Raw genomic sequence first — 22517 nt, 5'->3', positions numbered from 1 at the left:
ATGCTATGGGGGCAATATCTTCTTTCCCAGTGGGTCTGCAGCATGTGATAAGAGTTGGCAGCACCCTCCCAGAGAACCTTGCCAATCACCTTAATGGAATCATTCAGCTATTTCCCTGCAGCTGCCAATTTTAATGTGCCCCATATCCTGCACATCTTTTTCATCTAAGCAGAATTAGGAAACATGTTTCTTGCCTTCTTCTCTCTCTTGATAAGTAATTGTATGTTGCATTTATTGGAAGCTTTGAACTGGTGCAGTTGGAGACACTGTTTAATGTGTCTGCCTGTGAACAACCATGGCTTGAACAGAATTTAATTACTGAGAATGGATTATTGAGATTGGAAAGCACAAGAAAGGTGCTCCAGGTCCTTGGAAGACATCTATAAAGGGCTTGGAGGGCCAAGTGCTGAATCTTCAGTTAACTGGATTAATCAGATTGGAAAGTGAAGAGAGGAGAAAGTAATTTTTCCTTAGCGAAGTAGGTGATATTGCATCCAGGGTGCCCCAAGAGAGGAACAGTAGGCAAAGCAGCACTGAAAAAATATATCCATGTTCTTGGGAGAATAGTGAGAGTTGCATGCTTTCCCTCTGACTTCAGCTGGTCTGAGAGTAAGTGTGTAGGGTCCAACTGTGCATTTAAGCAACGAACCTTGCACCAGTGCAGACATCTTTGACTTGCTTCCAAAAATTGTTGAAGAGTTTAGTTTGTGGTGTATAGACCAGCTGTTTGCAAATTCAGTCTAATTCCCATTTACACTGAGGCCTTGCTTGAGGATATGCAATGAGATCTTGGAGTTGGTAAAAATGTATTCATTTGGAGCACTTTAAAGGCCAGCAGGAAAGAAGCCCACAACGCTGCAAGAATCAGGCTGTGAAAACCCTAGAAACTTTTCCAGTCCTGGCAGGTGGCTCTGCATGTGTGTTATTCTGCATTTCTCCAGAGCTCTTTGATTAAAAAAAAAGAAGACAGATGTCTGTAAGCATGCTGTCTTACAGGATTGCTAGTACTCTCTAATCCTCAGCAGCTTGGGAACCTTTCCTCTAGGTACTACTGCGTTTATACTGGGTGAGAGTCCAAGAGTAAATCCATAAAGATGTCAAATGGGAGAATAAAAGCCCATCAGTCTGTTTATCTCTCCTGTATTCCCTTGGTTTACAAGTGAGTAGTAAATAATGCAAATTCTAATTAGACCTTAAATATTCTGAGAGCTGGATGAGATTTTTCAGCCCTCCAGAGGAGAAATGTGGTGTGTTGATTGATTCTTGCTGAAAATGCTCTCTAGCATGCAAGAAAAATGTATATATATAAAACAGTTGGTTGGCCCTCACTCTTGTCTCAGCAGCTGTTTCCCAGGTAGGGAGCTGGCAGCACCCATAGAAGCCCAACAGCAGCCCTCAGGTAACTCCTTTAGTACACAGGGTTCTGTGTTTAATTATTTTAATACATTTGATCTGAGGATTGTCAGCCAAATGCAAATTCAATGAAGAGGTGTATCCAATATGTTTGAGTCCCTGGGCTCATTTTTCTTCCCAAGTGTAAATGGATGGAGCACCTGCTGTGCCAGCTGCGGCAACCTGACTCCAAAATGTCCGTCTAAGTAGACATGAAGGTAGGGAGAGGATTTTGAACAGCAGTTCGTAGGTAGTTGGCAGAGATTTGGTTTAGCCTCGTGTTGCCTCCCAACTTGATCCCTCCAGTTTGCCCATAAACCTACCCAGGCATTGAGTGCAAGAGATGCTTGGTTGCTATGCACAGTCTGCACAGGCAAAGGATGCGACCAAAAAGCACTTTATCTCAATGTTTCAACTGTGTTAGAGGAAAGGCAGAAAAGGGCAGTTTGGGTTAGATTGCTTGTCCTTTTCATACCACTGAACAGACTGATTCCTGCCTGTGTCTGCCCAGATGGCTTAGCTCCTTTCTCAGGCTCCAGGATGAATGACAGCACTTGCAACCACACACAAAAAAAAAGTGTTGCTGAAAACTTTATACCACAGGTTTGTTAATCCCATGCCACTGGAAGCCTAATGCTACTGTTTGTTACCTGTACATCACTAACCAGCAGCAAGGATGTGAGATGAAAGAATACATTATGCCTGTAATAAAGACCAGGAGAGGTGAGTGCAGTTTGTGTAAATGCAGCCAGCATATCAGCAGACTTGATTGTTCAAAGTCTTTTAGCAATGCTGACAGAATAAAACAGCTGCAGAGACAATTTTTACCTGCTCCTTGGCAGATCATGTTTATTGTTTTTAGCATGGAGCTGTGTTCGCTGGCTGGTTCTCACTCAGCTTCATGGTGGGTGTTAAGTTACGTGTGATTCCATGTGGGAAGGAGGTTTGAAAACTTGCTGGTGAGAAATCACCACATTTGACTTTAGGGTGAGAAGAATCAAGAGTAAGTACTGTTTCTTCTCTAACACCCATGAGCTCATGCAAGATGCTCTAACAGTCTCAGGGAAACTGTGAGTGCTGATGGTTGTGTGTACAGCAATGCAGATGTGGGCATATACCAAAGATTCATATTTAGGAGTTTCTTCCAGCTCCCTGAGTGGGAAAAAAAAGGATAAAAGTGGCAAAGATTCATGTCAGAGTCCCCTGAAAGTGTTTTTGTTCGATGCTTCAGGCCTGACAAGCACATTGATTTATTCACTGACTCAGCAGCAAGTGTGTTACGGATCAGTTTTTCTGTGTGTGCCATACACAAGTCTACACCAATAAGGCTTGATTCTTTCCTCATTCACAGCAAACCAATTCACAATTCCTTCACTGCAAACATGGTTTAAATTGGGAACAATGCCACTGAAATTGGAGGCGGGTGGCAGTTCTGGGCTTACACCAGACCGCCACCACCAAGGCTCATGTTAGGCACAGCATCAGTGCGAGTAAATTCAGACAGGGGCTTTGATTTTGATGGAAATTGTGATGGAATTTCAGCTCTGGGTCTAGTAGCAAGATAGCACTATAAGTTCGGTATGTTTTATCTAAATAAGAAGTGTAAATTACATGGCAGAATTTGCTTTGCTCTGCACACAGTCTGTGTGGTGTTAATTAAATCCTCAGCTTCGTTTTTTAGTGGAAGGAAGACTGAGAAAATGAGTATGAAATCAATTCTACATTTAATTAAGGTAACTCTCTTCCATTCAGATGCTTTCCCACTATGATGTTGGTGAGCCAGTTGTAACGGTGAGCCAGTAGGAATCACAAAGAGATTGGTTTTACAGAAACAAAATTGACTCAAGAACTTTGGAATTTTATGAGTAGTGTCAAAAAGACAGGAGCCTAAGGTAGAAGACCAGATCTCTGCACAGAGAGACTTCTGCTTTGTTTCTAACCCTCCTTGGAATTCTTTGGTGCTGGCTCAGAACCAGACTTTCAGATGTTTTATCATTTTAATTGTACTAGATTCCTGCAGAAACCTCAGGCCAGTACTTTGGTCACACGTTGCTACTATCCTAAGCCAAATGGGAAGAGAAGTGCAGCAGGTCTGGATGGATCCTGATAGATGCTGTGGAGCGATGAGTACCAGGCACTATCAGAAGATTGTTGTTTACTAACTTTTGGTTGACTTTTGTACTTACAGTTTCTTTCTCTGTCTTCCTGTAGGTTATAACCCTGGAAGGATGGGTTGACATCATGTATTATGTGATGGATGCACATTCTTTTTACAATTTTATATATTTTATATTGCTTATAATAGTAAGTATGAACTGTGAGATGCTCCCCCATTCCTTGTCCTTGAGGGGTAAAGCTGTTCCCTGTGCTTTTCACAGAGAAGAGCAAGCTAGGATTCAGAGTGGGAGGCTTTTCTCCTGCCATAAAGCGTTATCATGCAGGTTGTCATTAGTGCTGAGGGGACAGATTATTGGCTGCAACAGTCCTTTTTAATGTCACATGTGATGCATAGGCACAGCTTGTCAAGCCATATGGTCTTCCCCTCCCTCTTACTCTCCCAGTCTTGGTGTTGTCACCTTGATGCATCCTAGCTATTGTGCCTTGGCCAAGCAACTGCTGATTGGAATAAAAAGTGGAGAAGCTGTAGCTTTTCTTCCTTTAGCCTCCTCAGTGTGACAGAGGGCACCTCATCTCAGTGAAGGGCCCTCAAACTATTGAACTTCACCATAGTCTTTACTTTAAATAACAGTATTAACAGCAGTCCACCTTTCTGAGGTCTTATGGTGCTGTCGTTACTAAAAACAAAGTATTACTCACTGGAGGTGATGGAGGCTGCTTTCAGAAGCTGCCGTTTCACTTTAGCAAAGTTTTTTTTTTACAGTTGGTACAACTTTCTCCAGGGGTCTACATCCATGGAAATGTTAAGCTTTTAAGTCAGGAAGAGAACAGAGGGAAAAGTACCATGTAGATGTCAGTCAGGACATGGGACAGAGGCCCTTCAAAGTGCTTTTGTTCTGGATGTTCTCTATATAAAACCCCATCTTCATCAATGTGGTTTTGAAGGCCGTGGGAAGCCAAACTACCACAGCTACCGCCACCGGTGGTAAAGGCATGAGTCAGAACAGTGTGGAAGTTTCCAGGTAATGGATAGCATTCTGAAGACAGTGATTTCAGAGCCTTCAGCAATGGCCCGGGCATAGTAGAGACTTACGCTCCACTCTTTTAAACCATTCTCTACATATGGATCCTTGCATAAAAGCCATGAGGTGACTAATCTCTAAGTCACTTGAAGCTGGGAATGGCACCCTTGCTGCTTCTCAAACAGTATCCAGACTGATATTACAAGCTGAAGAATAGCACTGCAAACCACCTCCCAATGGCCTCCCCTGAGGGTTGGCCAAACAATGGTCCAGATTAAATCCATATGTTTCCTACTGAGCGCAGCACAGAGGTTTGGCCATGTAGACAGTAACACTTCCTTGACGTCAGTCTCTTTTCACGCCTAAGGGCACTGATTCTCTGATGTGAATATTTGACATTTTCCCCTTGGCTGATTTATGAACCCAAGTGGTAAAAAGACAGTTTGTGGACTCAACAGCTGAGAGAAGGATGTAGCCTTAGGTCACTTGTTCCTTAGGTTCTTGTCCTTGGGACAAGAACACACCAACTCAAACAGATGAGAAATCAGGCCTTTCTAGGAGCACTAAAAGTCCTGGAGATGCATTTCTCTGTGTTGAAGAGGTACAAGAGTACAAGGTCACAGATGAATGGACCCTGACTGTCCTCCTCAAAATGAGGATGCTCTGTGCCAAGGTGGGAAGTGACAGAGGAAGAGAAGAGATGATTTCAGCACAGCACCAATTGGGTTTCAGACCATCTTTCCTTGCAGGTTGGCTGGGTGTTTCCTAGTGAGCTGTTTTGTGGTGGTAATTGGTTGCATTGCATTATAGACACCCTGCATTAGTAGCAAATGTCATTACTGTTGAGGGAAGGAAAGTGGTGAAGGCTATTGTTAACAGCTTTCTTTGCCATTGCCAAAATAATAGAAACTGGCTTAGAAGCTGATTTAGCAGCTCAGGAACATGTTGACATAACATTTGGTGAGCAGACCCTGAGATTTGGCATGTTTGGAAGTCTGAGGATTTCTAAGAACCACACTTCAAGTCCAGGCAGCGTATGTTGGTGAAAAGCGTGTCTTGCTTTGTAAAGTCTCTGCTAATTCTTTTCCCCATGTTTTCTCCAGGTTGGTTCCTTCTTCATGATTAACTTGTGCCTGGTTGTGATAGCAACACAGTTTTCTGAAACAAAGCAGCGGGAGAACCAGCTGATGCAGGAGCAACGAGCCCGTTACCTCTCCAACGACAGCACAATTGCCAGCTTCTCAGAGCCAGGTAGCTGCTACGAGGAGCTGCTCAAGTACATCTGCCACATCTTCAGGAAGGTGAAGCGACGGACAATACGCCTGTACAATAACTGGCAGAGTAAGCGCCGGAAAAAAGTGAACCCAAACAGCACCACAAATGGGCAAAGCCACCGAGGCAAAAAGCGCATCACCTCCATACACCACCTCATCCACCATCACCATCACCACCACCACCACCACTATCACATCAGCAATGGGAGCCCTCGCGGGCCACGCTCCAACCCTGAGATCTGCGACCTGGAACTGAAGGTCATGAAACCCGGAGGCCAGTTGATGCTTCCTTCTCCATCACCCAACTTGCAGAGTCCCGCTCCTCCTCCAGACTCGGAGTCCGTGCACAGCATTTACCATGCAGACTGTCACGTTGAAGGACCACAAGTGAACTGTAAGTCTTCCAATGCCCCTGCAAGCATTAAATTGACTGCCGGACTCTCCAACCATGGCAACATGAACTATCCTACCATCCTGCCTTCTCCAACTAGCAGAGCCAGTTCTGTTCCTGTTCCCAAAGGAAAGAAGAATGGCAATTCACCCGTGGCCATTGCTAATAGCCCTGTGAATTCGGGCATGGATTCTTATGGGAAGCTGCAGCAACTGGTAGGAGAGCATGGTAAGGACAAACAAACTGATTTTTTTGGTTTTTTGCTCGTTAAAACTAGGCAAAGGGCAAATGGCTCAAGAGTTCAGGTGCATATAAGGGTGCTGAAGACGGACGCCATTTTGTGAGTGCCATTTGAAATGAACACTGCAGCCAGAAGTAGACAGGTTGAGGGGCTGAGAGCTCTGTTCCTTTTATCCTTGTATTTGCAGTCATTGGGTAAAGCAAGAGAGAGGATGGTCCATACACCATGGGAGACTCATTCCTGTGGTTACAAAGCATGTGTTTTTAAGCTCCTCTCACGTGCTTAGTGACATCCTGGAGCTTCTCCCTCTGTTCCCACCTACAAACAGATCTATGCAGCCCCTGGGATTATATCTGTGTTGAATGACAGACCTGCTGGCTGCAGCTCTGCAGCAGACAAGCCCCAGCTACTGCTAGATGGTGCCCTAAGGGAAGAGCAAGCCCTAAGGTATAGGAAACATAAGAAGTGTAAAACAGGGAGGCACTGAAAGAACTCAAACGAGACGCTTCTAGAAACCCTTGCTTCTGCTCTGACAGGCCCCTGAGCCTCTGAATTTCTTTCTACTCCGTCTTGCCAAAAAGTTTGGAGCAAGGCCCATGCCACTGCAAGCTCTTTTTCTGTTCTAGTCCTCAGAGGATGCATAGGAGGACAGGAGTTTAGCAAAGCTACAGGTCTCAGGCTTCTTGTCTTTCCCCATATGCAGAAGAAATGTAAGACTGTTCCTGCAGATGTGGAGCTCCATTCAGTCTGAATGAATGAGGAACATCTTGGGGACTCTTTCATACCCCTGTCCTTCACCTCATGGGTGAAGCTAAAGGATGAAAAATAAGCCCTCAAACAGAAAAAAGTAAAAAATACCTAGCTTCTATTTTTAAGTCTCTTTAAGCCAAACTCATCATCTGTTTTTCAATGCCTGTGTTTTCCAAAACTGTTTATCTGCATGTGCATGGACACAAATATTTATCCTAGTGATGTATGTGCTGAAAAAATACCAAGCCTAGCTTGGGGGATGGGGGCGGTGGGTCACAGTAAAGGTTGCTTGCCAAATAGGTTGGGTGGCTTGTCTTTGTTAGTATTTTTTTTCAAGTGGACTGTACAAAAGGATAAAGTGGATTGTTTATAGAAATTGCCTTCGGCAGACATTTCTGTACACTCAGGAGCTTAGCAGGAGGGCAGAAAGGGGCAAGGTTAGTTGCAATGTTCTTCCGTTGTTAAACAAGGGCTTTATATAAATCACTGGCTCATCTTTAACTATGCAAGTTAATGAAAGTTATTATGAGAATATGTATTTACCTTCAGATAAAAGCCCAGGCACTGCAGAAGCCCGTAACTGGGAAAGCAAGGATGAGCAGAAAAGCTGTTGCTTGGGAGGCAATGCTCAAGTCAGAGGTTTGGTTCTTCGTGCTTGCAAGGGGATCTCCTGCTGGAGTCCTCTTCAGGAGAAGAAAGCCTCCAGATCTTAGTCCCAGCTATGACATCCCAGGACCGCTTCAATGACTTAGGAGATTTTCAAGTAGCCTGTGGTGGTTCTCTGAGAGACAGAGGTTAGATGAAGTTGCTATTAATAATGCAGTTATAGTATCCTCTTTTTAGAGAACCATTTCGGCCCATAGGATGCCAAAATGCTTTAAACTAATCTCCTGAAATTGTTTTGTCTCTTTCAGAAGTGTGGTCATATCTAGGGGAAGGGGTGGATGCTGCAGCTTGGCTGGTGAGCAGCAGCTTATCTGGCAACCTGAGGAGCACAGGGGCTGGGAAGGGAGGCAAGTCAGCCGGGTCCATCTGGAAACCCTGTCACACAACATGTCTGTGTCCAGCTCTTCCCTTCCATGCCTCTGGCTCTTTCCATTCCCTCCTTCCCACTCCTGCCAGAGCCCTTCCTGCCACACTTAACAGCGGAGTCAGGTTCACTTCTGCACTGAAACCATCTTTGAAATGATCCTCCAGGCTTCAGGAGGATCTTTAAGTGCCAAATAAGCTAGTTCACAAGAGTATAGCTTGGCCAGGCACAGCTCCCAACTCATGTTTCTCCCTTGTAGCCTAAACTTAGAAAAGAAGCTGTGTTAAGACCCTACTCTGTGCTCAGTGGAGAAAATGAAGTGGGCTCACAAGCTCACCCAACTCTTGTGGCCTCAGCCTCTTTGGGGAAAGAGCTATTTCACTTAATTCTCTCTTGTCTCTTACAAGTCAACAAGCAGAGTCTGTTCACTGCAAGACTTGTGCAAGGAGAGCACACAAGTGATAACTGAGAGCATTAAGGAGGCATTAGCAGCCAGGGCACTCACATCCCCAGCTGGAAACAAGGTTGGTGTATGCTGGGAAAGATGCAATTGTGGGAGAGAGTATTCTCTTCCCTTCTTTTGTTGTGGAATTGAACAGCATAAAGTACAGCCTGTTCCTCTGTGTTCTTGTGCCCTGCAATGCTGTGAGGTTATTTTAGCAAGCAGCCAAGGAGACTCTGGTATTTTGAAGACATCTGTGGCGCCAGTGTTTTTCATATAATTTTTAACACTTTGATAGCATTAAAAGACATCTGGCAGGCCCACTACCTCTGCTATCTGTGTTACTGTGGCTGTGCTGCAGTCTTTCCTCGTCAGATCAGTCATGATTGGAAATGCCATGCTAATGTGCAGTGTTGCACTGGTGCTGCTTGCAGTTGAGTAAAGGGATCTGATCCTCCTGGAGTCTTTGATGTAATTACCAGGAAAAGGACAGTGCTCTCCTGCAAGGCTGTTTTGAAGGCCGGTGATATCTGAGTGATATTAGGCTAACAAAATACATTCTGATGCTTGTCTCAACGTAATTTTCAAGTTAATGGGGTGCTTTTGTTTTGTTCGGTGCTACCTTCTCTTTAATGATGTCCTCAGCCAGGAGTGGCTGAAATCAGTAGCATTACTTCTGGGTGAGCTCCAAGCTCCTGGGCCCAGAGCCTGGAGCATCCACTGCCTTTTGCTTGGTCTCCCCCAGAACCAAATCAAGTGTCCCCATCCAGCCCCATCCAGACCAGGAGCATGTTATAGGGGGAAGCTTTCCCCTCACCTTATTTCCATGAATCTCAAGGAAAGTTTTCGCTGGTACTTGAATGGTGTTTTGTAGGAAGCGTACCAGGCTTTTTTTCTGTTGTTAATACCTAAAGATGAGGAAACTAGGAATTTCATTCCTAAATATGAGGAAATAAAATCTGGTTCTAATTCCTCCCAGTTACACCTGTCCGTATCATCTCCATACTCTGTGAGAGCCGTCAGCATTTCTCCTCACGCTACAATATATGTGGCGATGTGTTTGATTTTCAAAAACCTTGAATACTCAGTCCTTGCTGCCTCGAGCAAAGAATTCACCTAAGCTTTATTAAAGGCTGAAGGAGGGTTGAAGGAGACTGGAGGGACTACATGACTCTCTGAGCTGTGATCCATGCTCTGTAGCTACCTTTAGTCCATTTCTCCCTCTCCCTCCTCATTATTAGCTAAATACAAGTGCTATCTAAATTGGGTGTAACAGCTTGATAGCGCTCAGCTCACCACTAATGATGTTAGGCTGGTCAGATATAATTAAAACTAATTGAAAGCGAGAGGTATGCCAATCAGTCTTCCCCCAGCAGCAGAACACAAAATGGCTGCCGCGCTCTGTGGAGACAGACCCCTCGGCCCCATGTCTGTGGAGAGGGGGGTGTGTCAGGGCTTGGCAAGAGGGGAACAGAGGGGAAAATAAGGCAAAGCAAGAGCTGCTTGGTGAGATGGATGGCTAGAAGGCTGTATTGGGATATCGCCTTTGAGGACGTGACAGAAGTCGCTGTGACCTGTGCAGGCCCACGTCCACCATGTTGAGAGCATGAAGTGGCTCACGGTGTGTGTCTCCCTTGCAGGACTGCGGCGGACACCCAGCCGACTGTCGGGGCTGAGCGTGGCCTGCCCGCTGCCCAGCCCACCCGGCGGCACACTCACCTGTGAGCTGCAGGACTGTCCCTTCTGCGCCAGCATCTTGGAGGACCCCGAGTTTGCCTTCAGCGAGTCCGACAGCTGTGATTCTGACAGCAATGGCGTCTATGAGTTCACTCAGGACCTGCGGCACGGTGACCGCAGGGACCAGTTGCAGCAGCAGCGGAGCAGGAGGAGGAGGAAGAAGAAAAAACCCAAGGAAAAGAATAAGGTCACCCGCCTGTGGAAGGCTTTTGGCAGCAAGCTGAAGAAGATTGTGGAGAGCAAGTACTTCAACCGAGGGATTATGATAGCCATTCTTATCAACACGCTGAGCATGGGCATCGAGTACCACGAGCAGGTGAGTGCAGGACCAGCCTGAAGAGCCCTGAGAGTCTGTGGTTTCAGGTGCTCATGGCATGGTAGCTTGTGTGGTGTCTTGGGGTGACTGTCAAAGCCATGCTAGAGGAGAAGCAACCAGTTTTTATGCAAGTTGGGAACACCAAATGTGTCCGAGGGCCTGATCCTGCAGGCGTGGCATATGCAAGAGCATCCTTCTGAGTGTAAAAAGCTGGAAGGCAGCTGGCAGCTCTGCTGAGGTGTGGAGAATTTAAGTGTGTTAGGACATAGTTGCTCAGACCCTGACTGCTGAAGTTGTTTGCTGTGAATTATTCATATAAGCATGAATCGTTGTGGTGTAAATACCCCTTTAGTCTGGTGATGGTGGTGCACAGTGGACCTCATAGTGCAAATAACCCAGACTGAAGTTTCTTCTTTGATCTTGGACCTTTACATAAAGTCTTAAACTGTCAGGCAATGCTAAAAGTAACAAAGAAAAAAAAAATAGTTTCTCCCTTAAGACTCCAGAACCTTAATTTTCATCTCATAGTGATCAAGCAGGTCTTTCCTTTAAAAGTTTGGAGGGAGGAAAGAGAAATCATGCTGTGTTATTAGTGTGAATATGGTGATGGCAGAAAGCATAATGGCTACTGAGGACAACTCAGGAGGATGAAGCCAGGCTATTCACAATGATGTCCAATGATAGGACACAGGACAACAGGTACAAGCTGGAACATAAGACGTTCCAAAGAAACACAAGGAAAAACTTCTTCACTGTGAAGGTGAGGGAGTACTGGAACAGGCTGCCCAGATGGGTTGTGGAGTCTCTTTCTCTGGAGACATTCCAAACCCACCTGGATGAGTTCCTGTGTGACCTGCTCTAGGTGGTCCTGCAATGGCAGGGCGTTAGACTAGATGATCTTTTTAGGTCCCTTCCAACCCTTAAGATTCTGTGATGGAAGCTTGAGAGGCTGTGCAATGGGAGAGGGAGTTAGTCATCTGAGTACCTCCAGTTTGTCACCCTGGAGAAAGATGCTTTTCTAGGCTTTTCTTTCTTGGAAAAACTGGTTACTTTCAACTGTTTTCTCAAGACATGCTGTGGAACTTCTTGTACCGCCTCTGTATCAGGTGCAGAAAATGCATCCCAGCAAGGCCAGGAGATCTTCATATTAATCTTCTGTGAGGTCAATAGTAAAACATTCATTCAGTGTCTCCCCAAAATCTCCATTGCAGGATCAGGACCAAGTCAAAGTTATTTACAACACTATTCCTCCTCTCTGCCTTGGTCTGTCTGCTCAGGAGTGAGGAAGAAAGGTGGAGAGAGTAGCAGGGTGAATCCAAAGGCAGGACAAGAAGCTCTGCATTTTCTTCTCGATCAGGATTAAGTTCTGCTCAGGATATCAAACAATCCTCCAGATCTCTGCTGCTTTATTTTTTTCTCTACTTGTGTGCTTTAAACCCCCATATGCAATGCTGAGACATGTTTTGTTTCATAAAAGCAAGTGCTCAGCTGAAACATATGAACCTCAGCCATGCAACAATAAATTAATTCACACTTACAGCAGAGAATATCCAAACCCAACAAAGAAATAGCTATTGCTGTCAACTTTCTGTCTGGTTAGTTGTTCCACAACAAGTTTTTAAATTAGGAAATACACCTTGTCAGTAGCCTCTGAGTAGTCCGTTCATTCCTGGCGGCGGCTGCATTTCTGCATGGATACTCTCTTGTCAGGCGGATACAGCTTTGTCAGTCCTTGGATATTGCTGTGATGGGTGCTGGGGGAAAAGCTTTAGGGAGGCTGGAGTGAGAAAGACCAGGGATCACATGGAGTCTGTCCACAATCACTACAATAAAGGTAAATTGTGATAATTAGATCCTTGCTGCTAACAGAGGAAAACTGTAGCCGGCAGGTTTATAGTGGATTTTACCTAGTAAAAATTTGCTTTAAACTGTCTGAAAGCCAAAGGCAATAAAGATTCTGAAGCTTTTGGCTATGGACCATCAGACTCCCGCCAACTTTGCTCACAGGCACTGCCCAGTGTGGGCTCAATAAAAAGAGAGAAATTTTGAAGTGAAACCTGTAAGAGTTCTTCCATGTGCCTGACTGAAAAGGGTCCGTGCTACGCAGCGGAGTTAACAAGCTGTGCAGCTGTCAGAGCCCAGCTTCGAAACACCTTGACCAAGCATTCTCCTATCAGCAGAATGACCTCCAGGGCATCACCAGAGGCTGAGAGTCTATCTGAAAGCAATAAAAAATGGCTTTAGGCTACCAGACTGTTTTGTGTGAAAGCCAGGGGCTTCTGTGAGCAAAGCAGGGTGATTTCAGAACCTGCAGCCCCACTCATGTGAGATTTGACTGCAAGACTTGGCTTTGTGTGGAGATAAGGAGAAGATGCCTTAGCAAAGCTGTCATGACCCCACAGCACAGTGTTAGGACAAAGGGGAGATCAGATTGGCTTGTTTGGGGTATGCTGTGATGCTTCCAGGAGAAACGGTTTAATCACAGCTTTCTGGTTACCAACATGCTACCCAGTCAGATGTGTGTGTGTATATATATATATATATATATATATATATATATATATATATGTACAATATCTATACCTCAGAGCAGGTATTACAAAGCCAGAAGGTGTGAGCCTTCTCCAGGCTGTGTAATGCAGTGTATGTGTTGCCATTGTCTCTTCCTCCATCCTCCCAAGGGCAGACCTGGAGGCCATTCCCCAAGTCATGAGGATTTAGGAGCTACTCACAAGGATAGGTACTCTGTGTCTCTCCTCTGCTTCCTCGCTCCCACTAAGCTGTTCAGTGTTACCCAGAGAGGCCTCCTGTGCTCTGTGCCTGCTGACAGGAGCATGGGCAGGGGACTCCTGGGCCTGCAAAAACATCACCTACCATAGAGATATTTGCTCTCAGTGGGATAGCTTAAGCAGGTCTTCTGGGCTTGAGTCTTGCCACTTTTTTTTTTCAGCCATTGATGTGTTTTATCAAACTGGGCAGCAATCGGTGCAGCAGCCACAGAGAAGCCCTCTCCAACTCTCTCTATAAGGAAATGTCCAATCCCTTTTATAAAAAATCATTAGTGGCTGCTTGCTTTTCTTTTCTGGATTCTCAGACTTCACAGTCACCACTGGCTTTGCAAATAGATGGACACACCATATACATTTTTATTTCATAATGCTATTCAAAGCCAAAGCATCAGTCCTCTATGTGTGTGGGAGGGGTGGAGGGGACTGAACAACATATGGCACGGAAGATAGAGCAGTACGTCCTAGTCCTCGATGTGTCGTCTTGCCTTTCATCCCGGGACATAGCAGTGCTCTGCAGAGAAGTCTCACAGAGCCCTCTTGAGGCGATCCAGCATTATTGTCCACAGCTTCTGGGTGAGGAAATCAAGGTTACAAGGTGCCAGGCTGGAGGCAAAACTCGGTGGGCTTTACTACTGGATCATATCGTAGCCACAGGGCATGGGGGCATGTGTGCTGTGTAGCACCCTTTGACAAGACAGGAAGGTGATCTGTTCCTGGACTGCCACAGACCCAACTGCTGCCTCCAGATGAATGAGGCTTGTCTTTATCCCAGTCCTCTCAGGGACATGAGTTTTTATGTATTCCAACAATATGAGTTTTTTGTGGGAATTTGAAGCTCCCAGCAGTCTGCTCACTCAGTTATTCTGACTGCTTTTGCCTGGCACTACCCCATTTAATGCTCATAGCCCACGTTACACCCTTTTAGGCAAGAATCCTGTCCAGTGGCTAAGGGCTACCTCTGTAGCAGCTAACTGACTCATGGGAAAGATGAGGAGATGCCAGAACTGCTTTGCACAGAGCTGGCCTTTAGCATCCGTGCTATTCTCAGTGGCAGATTGACAATTTTGTGGCAGCACAGACGGTTTGCAGTGGGAGATCCGGGTAGCAGGAGGCTGCTGAGGATGGGAAATGAGTTTCTTTGGGACTCCAGTCCCCTCACAGCGTATCCATGAGGTCAACAACCAGCTCCGTCTCCAAGCACCACGTTGTACTGATGATTTGTAGGTTGGTAATTAGGAGGTTACAGGATGCTGTTAGTTAGCAGCAGCACAACTTGTATTTCAAAGGTTAATTGGCTGGCTTGAAGTTCTTTTTTTTGTTGTTGTTCTTTTTTCCTGACCTCTCGTGCTTTATTTATTTATTTGTCTATCTCCAGCACGAATAAGCACTCCCACAGTTAAGGAAAGCCAAGTACAAAGAAGGCGACAGTCCTTGCATTAATCTTCCAGGCAATTTCAATGCACTGGATGATTTTGTTCTGCCCTGAGTGCAGCTGACAGTTCTCCAGAGTATCTGAGAACGTGCCATGGCACTGCAGCAACCAAACAGGAGCTGTGCCTTCCAAAAGAATGACCTCTGCCGTGCCTTTGGGATGGTGGGAAGAGATACCTGGCACAGGGAAGTCCTGTTCCAGGAGCTGTGTTTCCAAGTACGTTTCTACCACTGAAAGCTGATACTTTTTGTCCCAGAGTTAGTCCCTCTATGTGTTTCACTGACTGGTGGGAAGAAATAACCTGCTACTTCTTCGGTCTGCCTGGATTCCCAGCTTCCCAGTTGTCCAAGGACAGGATGCTGTTCATCTGTCCAAGAGAGATGCTGGGTTTACCTCTGCAGAAGGGCAAGCTCTGAATTAATCCATGAGAACCTCTAATTTAAGTTGTGAGGAGAGACCCTCACTTGGCTTCCCAGAGGAATTTACTGTTGATACTCGTAATGATTCTGCATAAAAGGCTCCATTTACATCAAATAGCACTAGAAATGCTATTTTATATTCACTTCTCAGAAGAGAAGTACGAATTAGTATTTGTTCCAAGCTATTGCTGTTCAAAGAGCTTTTAATTGCTTTTCTGATCCCTCATCCGTGGCATGTTTTGTTCAGAGCAGCTGTCTTTGGAGTAGGTTGGAGCTGACCTTGGTGGGCACTCAGTGATACATTACTTATCAATGTGAGAAAAGTATTGGGTTTGAGTAGCACATTTTATTATTCTGCAGTAAAGTAATTCTGTGTGATTTCAGGTACCAACTAGCTTCTCTATTGATGTTTTATTTTAGCATTGTCAATTTTGGCTTGAAAAATTGGTTTGGCCTGGAATGTTCAGCACTTACTCAGAGAGCAGAGGAGAATCAGCATTGTTTGATGCAAATTGCTTGAATTCCTTTTGAGTTGTGAGTTAACAAAATGTTGCCCTGATCTGAAATTCTCACTTTCCACTAGCAAAACTTGTTCACTCTTCCAACTTTTTGCATGATCCAGTTTTAAGAACCCACACACTGTCTGGACTTGAAGCAAACAGATTCCCCCAACCCAGGATGTGAAAATTCAGCCCAATGTGTTTGTGCTTATTGCATAAATGATGTGATATTAGTTCTGCCCTTAGAAGTCTTTTGGTTTATGTGTTTGGGCTTTGTCAGCTACACGCCAAACTGTCCTTTCCCTGCTGCCTATCCAAGGTCCCAGCAGTAAGTGAGCAGCTTTCCCCAAGTGTTGGTTTGGTAGAGAAGCTGTGTCAATTGGGAACACATGCTGGATTTCCTTAGCAGGGTAACAGAAGTTTGGGTTATTCAACAAATAAATTGTGATAACCTGAATTCTGTCTCCACCTCACAGGAAGGAAGAAGAGGTCTTTGTCTGATGACCTTGGGGAAGAGAGGGATGTTTCTCATCATCTTTTCTGTCCCAAGATCGTACCAGCTTCTCAGTGCTTACCAGGCCACCTTTATTCAGGCTCTCCTCTCTGCAGACAGACACTCTGTCAGGACATTAACAAACTCTTTTTGGTTTGTTGATTTGGGCAGTTGTTAGTTTGGGCATCCCCTCTGCACAGTTCATGCTGCAAGGCTTCTGATCAGAGCCAGCGGCAGCTCATATGTGGAGCATTTACACCTGGCAAGTTGTCATTCCCATGTTAGAGAGAATCAAAGATCAGAGGTGAGATGGTATGAACAGGTGGCAAATGTTTGCAGTTAAAATCCAGGCGCCTCAGCTCAGGGCCAGATCACTGCCTGCTGGACCTTAGCAGCTGTCATGGCAAAGACTGTAAATCGTGGCCTTCCACGGGAGCCTATTGTGAGTGGTGCTCATGGAGCCTTCTCTCTCCTCTCCCCTGTAATATAAGTGACTCCTCCACTTCTCTGTTTTCCTTCTGTTGGATTGTATGTTCGTGGTATATTTTTTTTTACTATATAAGGGAAAGCGTACTAGAGAGCCTTCCATTCCTCTGCCTCCTACCAGACAGGAACAGCACCTCTCCAGTGCAGAAACTGAGTGCAATAACTCATTCAAGTGCTGACATACTGAGCAGTCAGGAGAGAGCACAGAGAACAACAGAGCTAGTCATGGTGAAGGGAGTTTACAGTCTGATCTGGTTCCTGTAGATGTGCTCATTAGCCTAGGGAATAATATTAGGATATTCCCCATGGAACTATAGGCACATTTTTACCACCACCAATGCTTCAGTTCCTTCCCCTCGCTTATGCCATTAGTTGTTCTCTGTGGTGAGGGACTGGCCATATAAATCACATCTGCTCTCAGCCAAGATGACAGACTTCTTAAGCAGGTGATAGTAACAAGCTGTCCGGCATAAGCTGTTGCACAGAGACTGGAGATCTTCACAGCACCAGTAACAGACCCACATTGTGTAGCCATTGTGTACAGGACCCACCAGATGTGTTTCTTCCATCTGGGTCATGCAGTGAGTCAGATAGGACAGTTGTGGTGCCCTGCAAGATTTCTGAGGCTGAATCCATGAAAGCCTCACGCTTCACAAACACACGTGATGGCAACGGCTGATTATATATAGAATACAGACAGATTGTTTGCATTTCAACTGGCAGGTAAAATAAACCAAATGTAATATAGCCCCAAGAATGAAAGCAGAGTGCACTTGCCAGCTGCATTTCACCACAAAATATGTGTGTAAATCACAGCCATTGGCAGCCAGCTTTAAATGTTATGCTGACAATGGCTGTAATGTGCCCTAGGCAGGGAGGCTTGCACAGCTGGGCAGCGGCGTGTTCACTTTCTGCAAAGGGAAACTACGCTTAGAAGAGGCCTGTAATGGAGAAGGTGGCTTTCACAAAGCATTGAGTCTGTGCCTGCCTGCCGGCTGTCAGCTGAATGCTTTTCATCTGGGAGTGGGTTTGGTGAGAGGGAGGTTGGCTTTGATCAGGTAAGCAGGCCTTGGGGTGAGCATGCTCCAGAGCAGGCATACCTGGGAGTCCCTTGCCTGAGTGATGACAAGATGTAAGTTTGAAGAAGAGCTCCAGTGTCTGGTTCTTGACAGCTGTGATCAGTGGCTCCAGAGATGACATGGTGCCTGCAGGCAACATGCAGAGCCTCAGCCAGGTCCCTCTGAGCAGCCCACATGGCTTTGGTACTGCACATGGCAGCAGTTTGCCATCCTTCCAACTGCCTCCATGAAAGGCAGCTGAACTGCAGTGACAAGAGCAAGGTTAGTAGAGAAGAAAATGCAAAACACTGAGACAGCCAAAACAACCAATGGAGTCTGGAAAATGTGCTCAGGCACTGTTGGCAGGGCTTGGAGAAGAACATGACCTGGAGTGGTGAGAGGCAAGGAGTGTGTTGGATTGTCTCACGAGCTCTGGAGAGTATGCAACAGCTAGTCTACCAGGAACACCACCTCCCATGTTAGCCAAAGCCGTTTCTTTGTTTCCTTACACTTCCCTGCTCTGTCTGCATTTATTTGTTGTCATTGATTTTTTTTTTTTTATTTCGTGTGGCAAGGATTGCATTTTGTTCTGGTTACATCACCCTGACATGTGAGGCTCCTGGGGCCTGCTCAATGTTATTACAAGTAATAGTAGCTGTGGGAATGGGATCAGAGCACTGCACCTCTTCTGGCACCAGTTTTTATGCCTTGGGGTTGCAGGTAGACTCTAGTTAAACTGAGTTTACAGCTCAAATTCCAGCCAAATGCAACAGGAGTGTAACACATGGGAATATGCAGATAAGAGGATGGTGCTGTGCCATGGATTAATGTTGGCTATAGATTGATGGTTCCCAACTGTTAGGAGGCAAAGGAAATAGTCATGTTTAATTTAATACTTTCATGCGTTTCCAAGTACTCCCTGTGGGTGATTGTTGTCTCTGTAGAGCTAGAAAACACAGAAAGGCTTAAAAATAGATTTAGCTGAGATGTTAGATGTATAAAAGACAGTCATGCCACACCTGATGGCAGCTTAGTCTGAAAGTTCTCCCTCCTTCTATGGATACGTTGGAGATGAGAGACAGAGCTGGCTATCCACATCAGCAAACAGGATTAAAGATGCTCAGGGCAGCAACCTAGCTTCTTACAATAGAGAAGAACCACCGCTGCAAGGAAATAAACAGGTATGTTGCAGCTACTGTCAACCCAAGTCATGAATTTTCCTTAGATTTTAACTGGAGTTCTTCAGCTATGACAGTGAGGTTTTTCCAGAATTATGAATGAAGCTTTAAATATGTTCTTGAAACCTTCTGGATCTTTTGTTACAAGATCAGGATGCTTTTTAAAAATTATTTTGAGAGGTGGGGACAGAAAGCTGCATCTGAAAGGAGGGAGCCTCTTACTCAAAAATGAGGGAGATTTGGCATGCCTGCATGCATTCTTTCAAAGCTCTATTTTTGTTTGCCCTGTCTGGTTTACAGCCTGACTCCCAATTTGGGAAAAACACTCTGTGCACAGGCCTTGTAGCATCAGTGGTAAAGCTTGCTGGAGCAGGGAATCTGACACCAAGGAGGATGAGACAGGAAGACTGCTTGGCTTCTTTCCCCCAGTGAAGGCATTTCTCAGGAGTTTTCTCTCCTGCCTGATGCCTGTGTAAATTAATACCTTATGTCCTGCCCTTGTCCCATGCACTGGCAAATCCAAAACTTCTTACTACGGTGCCCCTGGAGAAAGCAGCATAAAGAGAACTGTTTTATTTATTTTATGTGCTCCAAAGGGAATTGACTTTGCTGCAGACAGATGGATCTTGTAGTTTTCTGACTCTTGGCATGACTATACATGGACTTGTCTGTGCTTTAAAGTTAGTTTGGGCTGAGGTGGTTTATGAAGCCTGAGCGTGCTGGCTGCTCCAAGGAGCCCTACCTGGAGCTTGGTGATGGGACCAGGGGAAAAGAGTCCTGGCTCTGTATTCCCCAGGTGCACCTTGCTCTCAGAGCTATCCAGAGCCTAGGCAGAAGCTTCACAGCTCCAACCTACCTCAGATCCAATCAGTAAGAGGAAATAAATCAAACCACAGGAAGCTGCTCGATATGGGAGAGAAACAGAGTTTTCTTTTTGTTTGTGAAGGATTCAGAGACAAAACATCAACCCTGTCAGCATTATTCATCCCCAGTCACTGCTGCCTAGTAGTGCAAACAGTTTAAAATCATTTGTGTAAATTCGGTTCAGCTAGAGAGTCTGAAAGCAGTGTGGGTTGCTGGGCAATTATCTCCTTGCAAATGGCCTGTGTTATGGGGGCCATAATGCAGAAGATCTCTCACTTGTGCTAAGGTCTCTTGAAGCTGCCAAAATAAGAGATCGGCATCTTGAATGTCTTTAAAGCAGAACTGCTAATATGGTACGTTGGAGTACTGGCAGGTACCAGCTGATAAGTGTGCCAAAGTACAAGGGACTGAAATGCAGAGCGTGGAAGTGCAGGAGGACTAAATGCCAGAAATCCCAGTCTATGAGGAGCTGCAAATGCCTCTGAAAGTCCCTAGAGCTAAGGACAACATAACCCACCAAAACTCTTCTCAAAGATCCAAAAGAGCATTGCCATTCCTCTTCTTGTTCCCCACTCTTCTTCCCCTAGCTTCCCGCCTTTAGAGTGCCACTGGGAGCTCCTAAGGTTCAGGCTGAGGTGATGTTATTTACATCTCTCCCTTCCTACTGCCAGAGCAGCAGTATATACAGAGAGCCCCAAAAAGTAACACAAATCACTCGCTTGCTGTAGTGCAGGGAGTTTGATGACTGAGGACGTGCCTCTGCTCTTTCCTTTCTCATGCACAGATTCTCCCTCTTCCTGAAACTAAGTTTAACCTGTGACTGATGGACAGGCAGGCTAAGACCGACAAACCCTGCAGCTGATAGTAGAGATGTTTTCTACCTGAGTTTGCAGAGGTTCTTTTGTATTTCAGAAAGGATTTAATGGTATGGATTTCCTCCCACTCCTTTTTCCCCCTTGCTAGTCAGTGTTGTAATAGCAGAGGGTTTCATATCCATTTGGGTTTTTTTAACTATAGCATGAAATCTGAATGCTGTATTTATGGCTGCAGCTGTCACTTCTTTGAAAACATGCAGTGAAATGAAGGTTAACAAGTTTGGGCTCTCAGGAAAGCATGTAAAACAGCACTGCAGAAGACTTTGTTTCATCACACCAGAGTGAAGAACAGATATTTTCAGAGATTCTCCAGTCCAGGGTTATTTATCATCATCTGAAGCAAATACTTTTCTAATTGTATATTCTTGTTTGAAATTCTCAAAACCCCAAATCAAATTCTTTTCCCTTGTACAATATACACAGAGAGTACAGTATACAGAGCCTGAGGGGATGGTTTAATAGTTGAAGAATCACGTTGTCACTAGTGAGACTTGATGCAACCATATGTTCAAATCCCAGGAGTGACTACTCACCATGAAGTAGACAATGCTCCATACCATATATTGTATATTCACTTAAAAACAGATGTCCTAACTGCCATGTCTGAAGGAAGAGGTGTACTGTACCTCTCAGTGCAAAGAGCAAGGGCACACTATGCCATTCAGTCCCACCCCACCACATTTGCACTGTTTCTTTATGCTTCCTTATTCATAACTGCCTGTGAACAGTCTGGAATTTCAATCCCTGGCTGGATGATTTTGACAGAGGTTTGTTTAAATAAGACCAAAAAATGGCCTTTGTTTAAACAAAACCTTGGTCTGAGAAGTATCAAACATACCTGGGAATAGTGTACTTGGTATAGAAGGTCTGTTAGGGCTCATGACTGTGTCTCTTTAGGGTCACTGCACCTCGGTGTGAGTTCTATGTGCCACAAGGTAGTTGTGTCAACACGAGATGTGACATTTCAGCCATGCCTGTGGGCCTTTCTATGTCCTCAGTGCCTGGGAAAGGCAGAGCAGAGCCAAAGTGGAACCTAGCATGGGTATTGAGGGAGCTGGGCACCAGACCATGAGGATGGGATGTGGAAGCTCTGTCTTAACAATGCAAGTGGTGAAGCCATCAAGATTGATGGGGCTGGGATGTGGGAGAGTTCAGACATATTTCTAGTAATCACATCCTTCCTGTTGTGTGTTGTTTTTGTTTCTAAGACTCTGAAATAGGCTGTGTAGGAAGTTGCAAGATTTGTACTCAGTTACCCAGCTTTTACAGATTAAGGAGATAGAGCGCAAGCTGTCCTCTCCTGTATTAATGCCCTATTGCCTGCACTTCATCAAACTCTGTGATACTTGATGCAGTGTGTCAGTTTGGTTAACACCTGTAAGCCAAGGCAGTAACTTACCCCCTTTATCTGCAGCTCTCAGTAAGCAGTTGTATTTTGGGTCTCTAATTCTCTCTTCACACTCCTCTCACCCAGGGTTTGCTGCTCACCCAAGTTTTTGTTGTGCCGAATTCAGCACCCAGAAGGTGCTGTTCCATTTTTTTTAGCATCTCCATAGAAACCACTTTATAGTTGCAGAGTGTAGGGTTTGTGCAAATTTAAAAAGAAGCTAATGTAGTGGTTCATTTTGATCAGGTTCTGGGCTGCCAGTCATTTGGAAGGAGTGTGTGTTTCAATGTTGAATTTGAGAAGGAAAGCACAAGTTCTCAAGG

General features: G+C 45.2%; 2 protein-coding genes across 2 annotated transcripts in view; both read left to right on the top strand.

The window, feature by feature from the left end:
- LOC104553748 (voltage-dependent T-type calcium channel subunit alpha-1H-like) overlaps positions 1-10621 on the top strand; it is a 173226-nt gene extending 162605 nt beyond the window's left edge. The window contains exons 7-10 of the mRNA XM_061992111.1: positions 3604-3696; positions 5636-6425; positions 10301-10507; positions 10614-10621. Of these exons, the coding sequence (XP_061848095.1) occupies positions 3604-3696; positions 5636-6425; positions 10301-10507; positions 10614-10621 (1098 nt within the window). The remainder of the gene's footprint in view (positions 1-3603; positions 3697-5635; positions 6426-10300; positions 10508-10613) is intronic.
- CACNA1H (calcium voltage-gated channel subunit alpha1 H) overlaps positions 10594-22517 on the top strand; it is an 84106-nt gene continuing 72182 nt past the window's right edge. The window contains exon 1 of the mRNA XM_061994391.1: positions 10594-10713. Within this exon, the coding sequence (XP_061850375.1) occupies positions 10660-10713 (54 nt within the window). The 5' untranslated portion in view covers positions 10594-10659. The remainder of the gene's footprint in view (positions 10714-22517) is intronic.

The sequence above is a fragment of the Colius striatus genome, chromosome 3 (genome assembly GCF_028858725.1).
Source record: "Colius striatus isolate bColStr4 chromosome 3, bColStr4.1.hap1, whole genome shotgun sequence".
NCBI classification, from domain to species: domain Eukaryota; kingdom Metazoa; phylum Chordata; class Aves; order Coliiformes; family Coliidae; genus Colius; species Colius striatus.
Note: the sequence above shows the minus strand (reverse complement) of the source record. Positions and strands in the feature narration are given on the sequence as shown.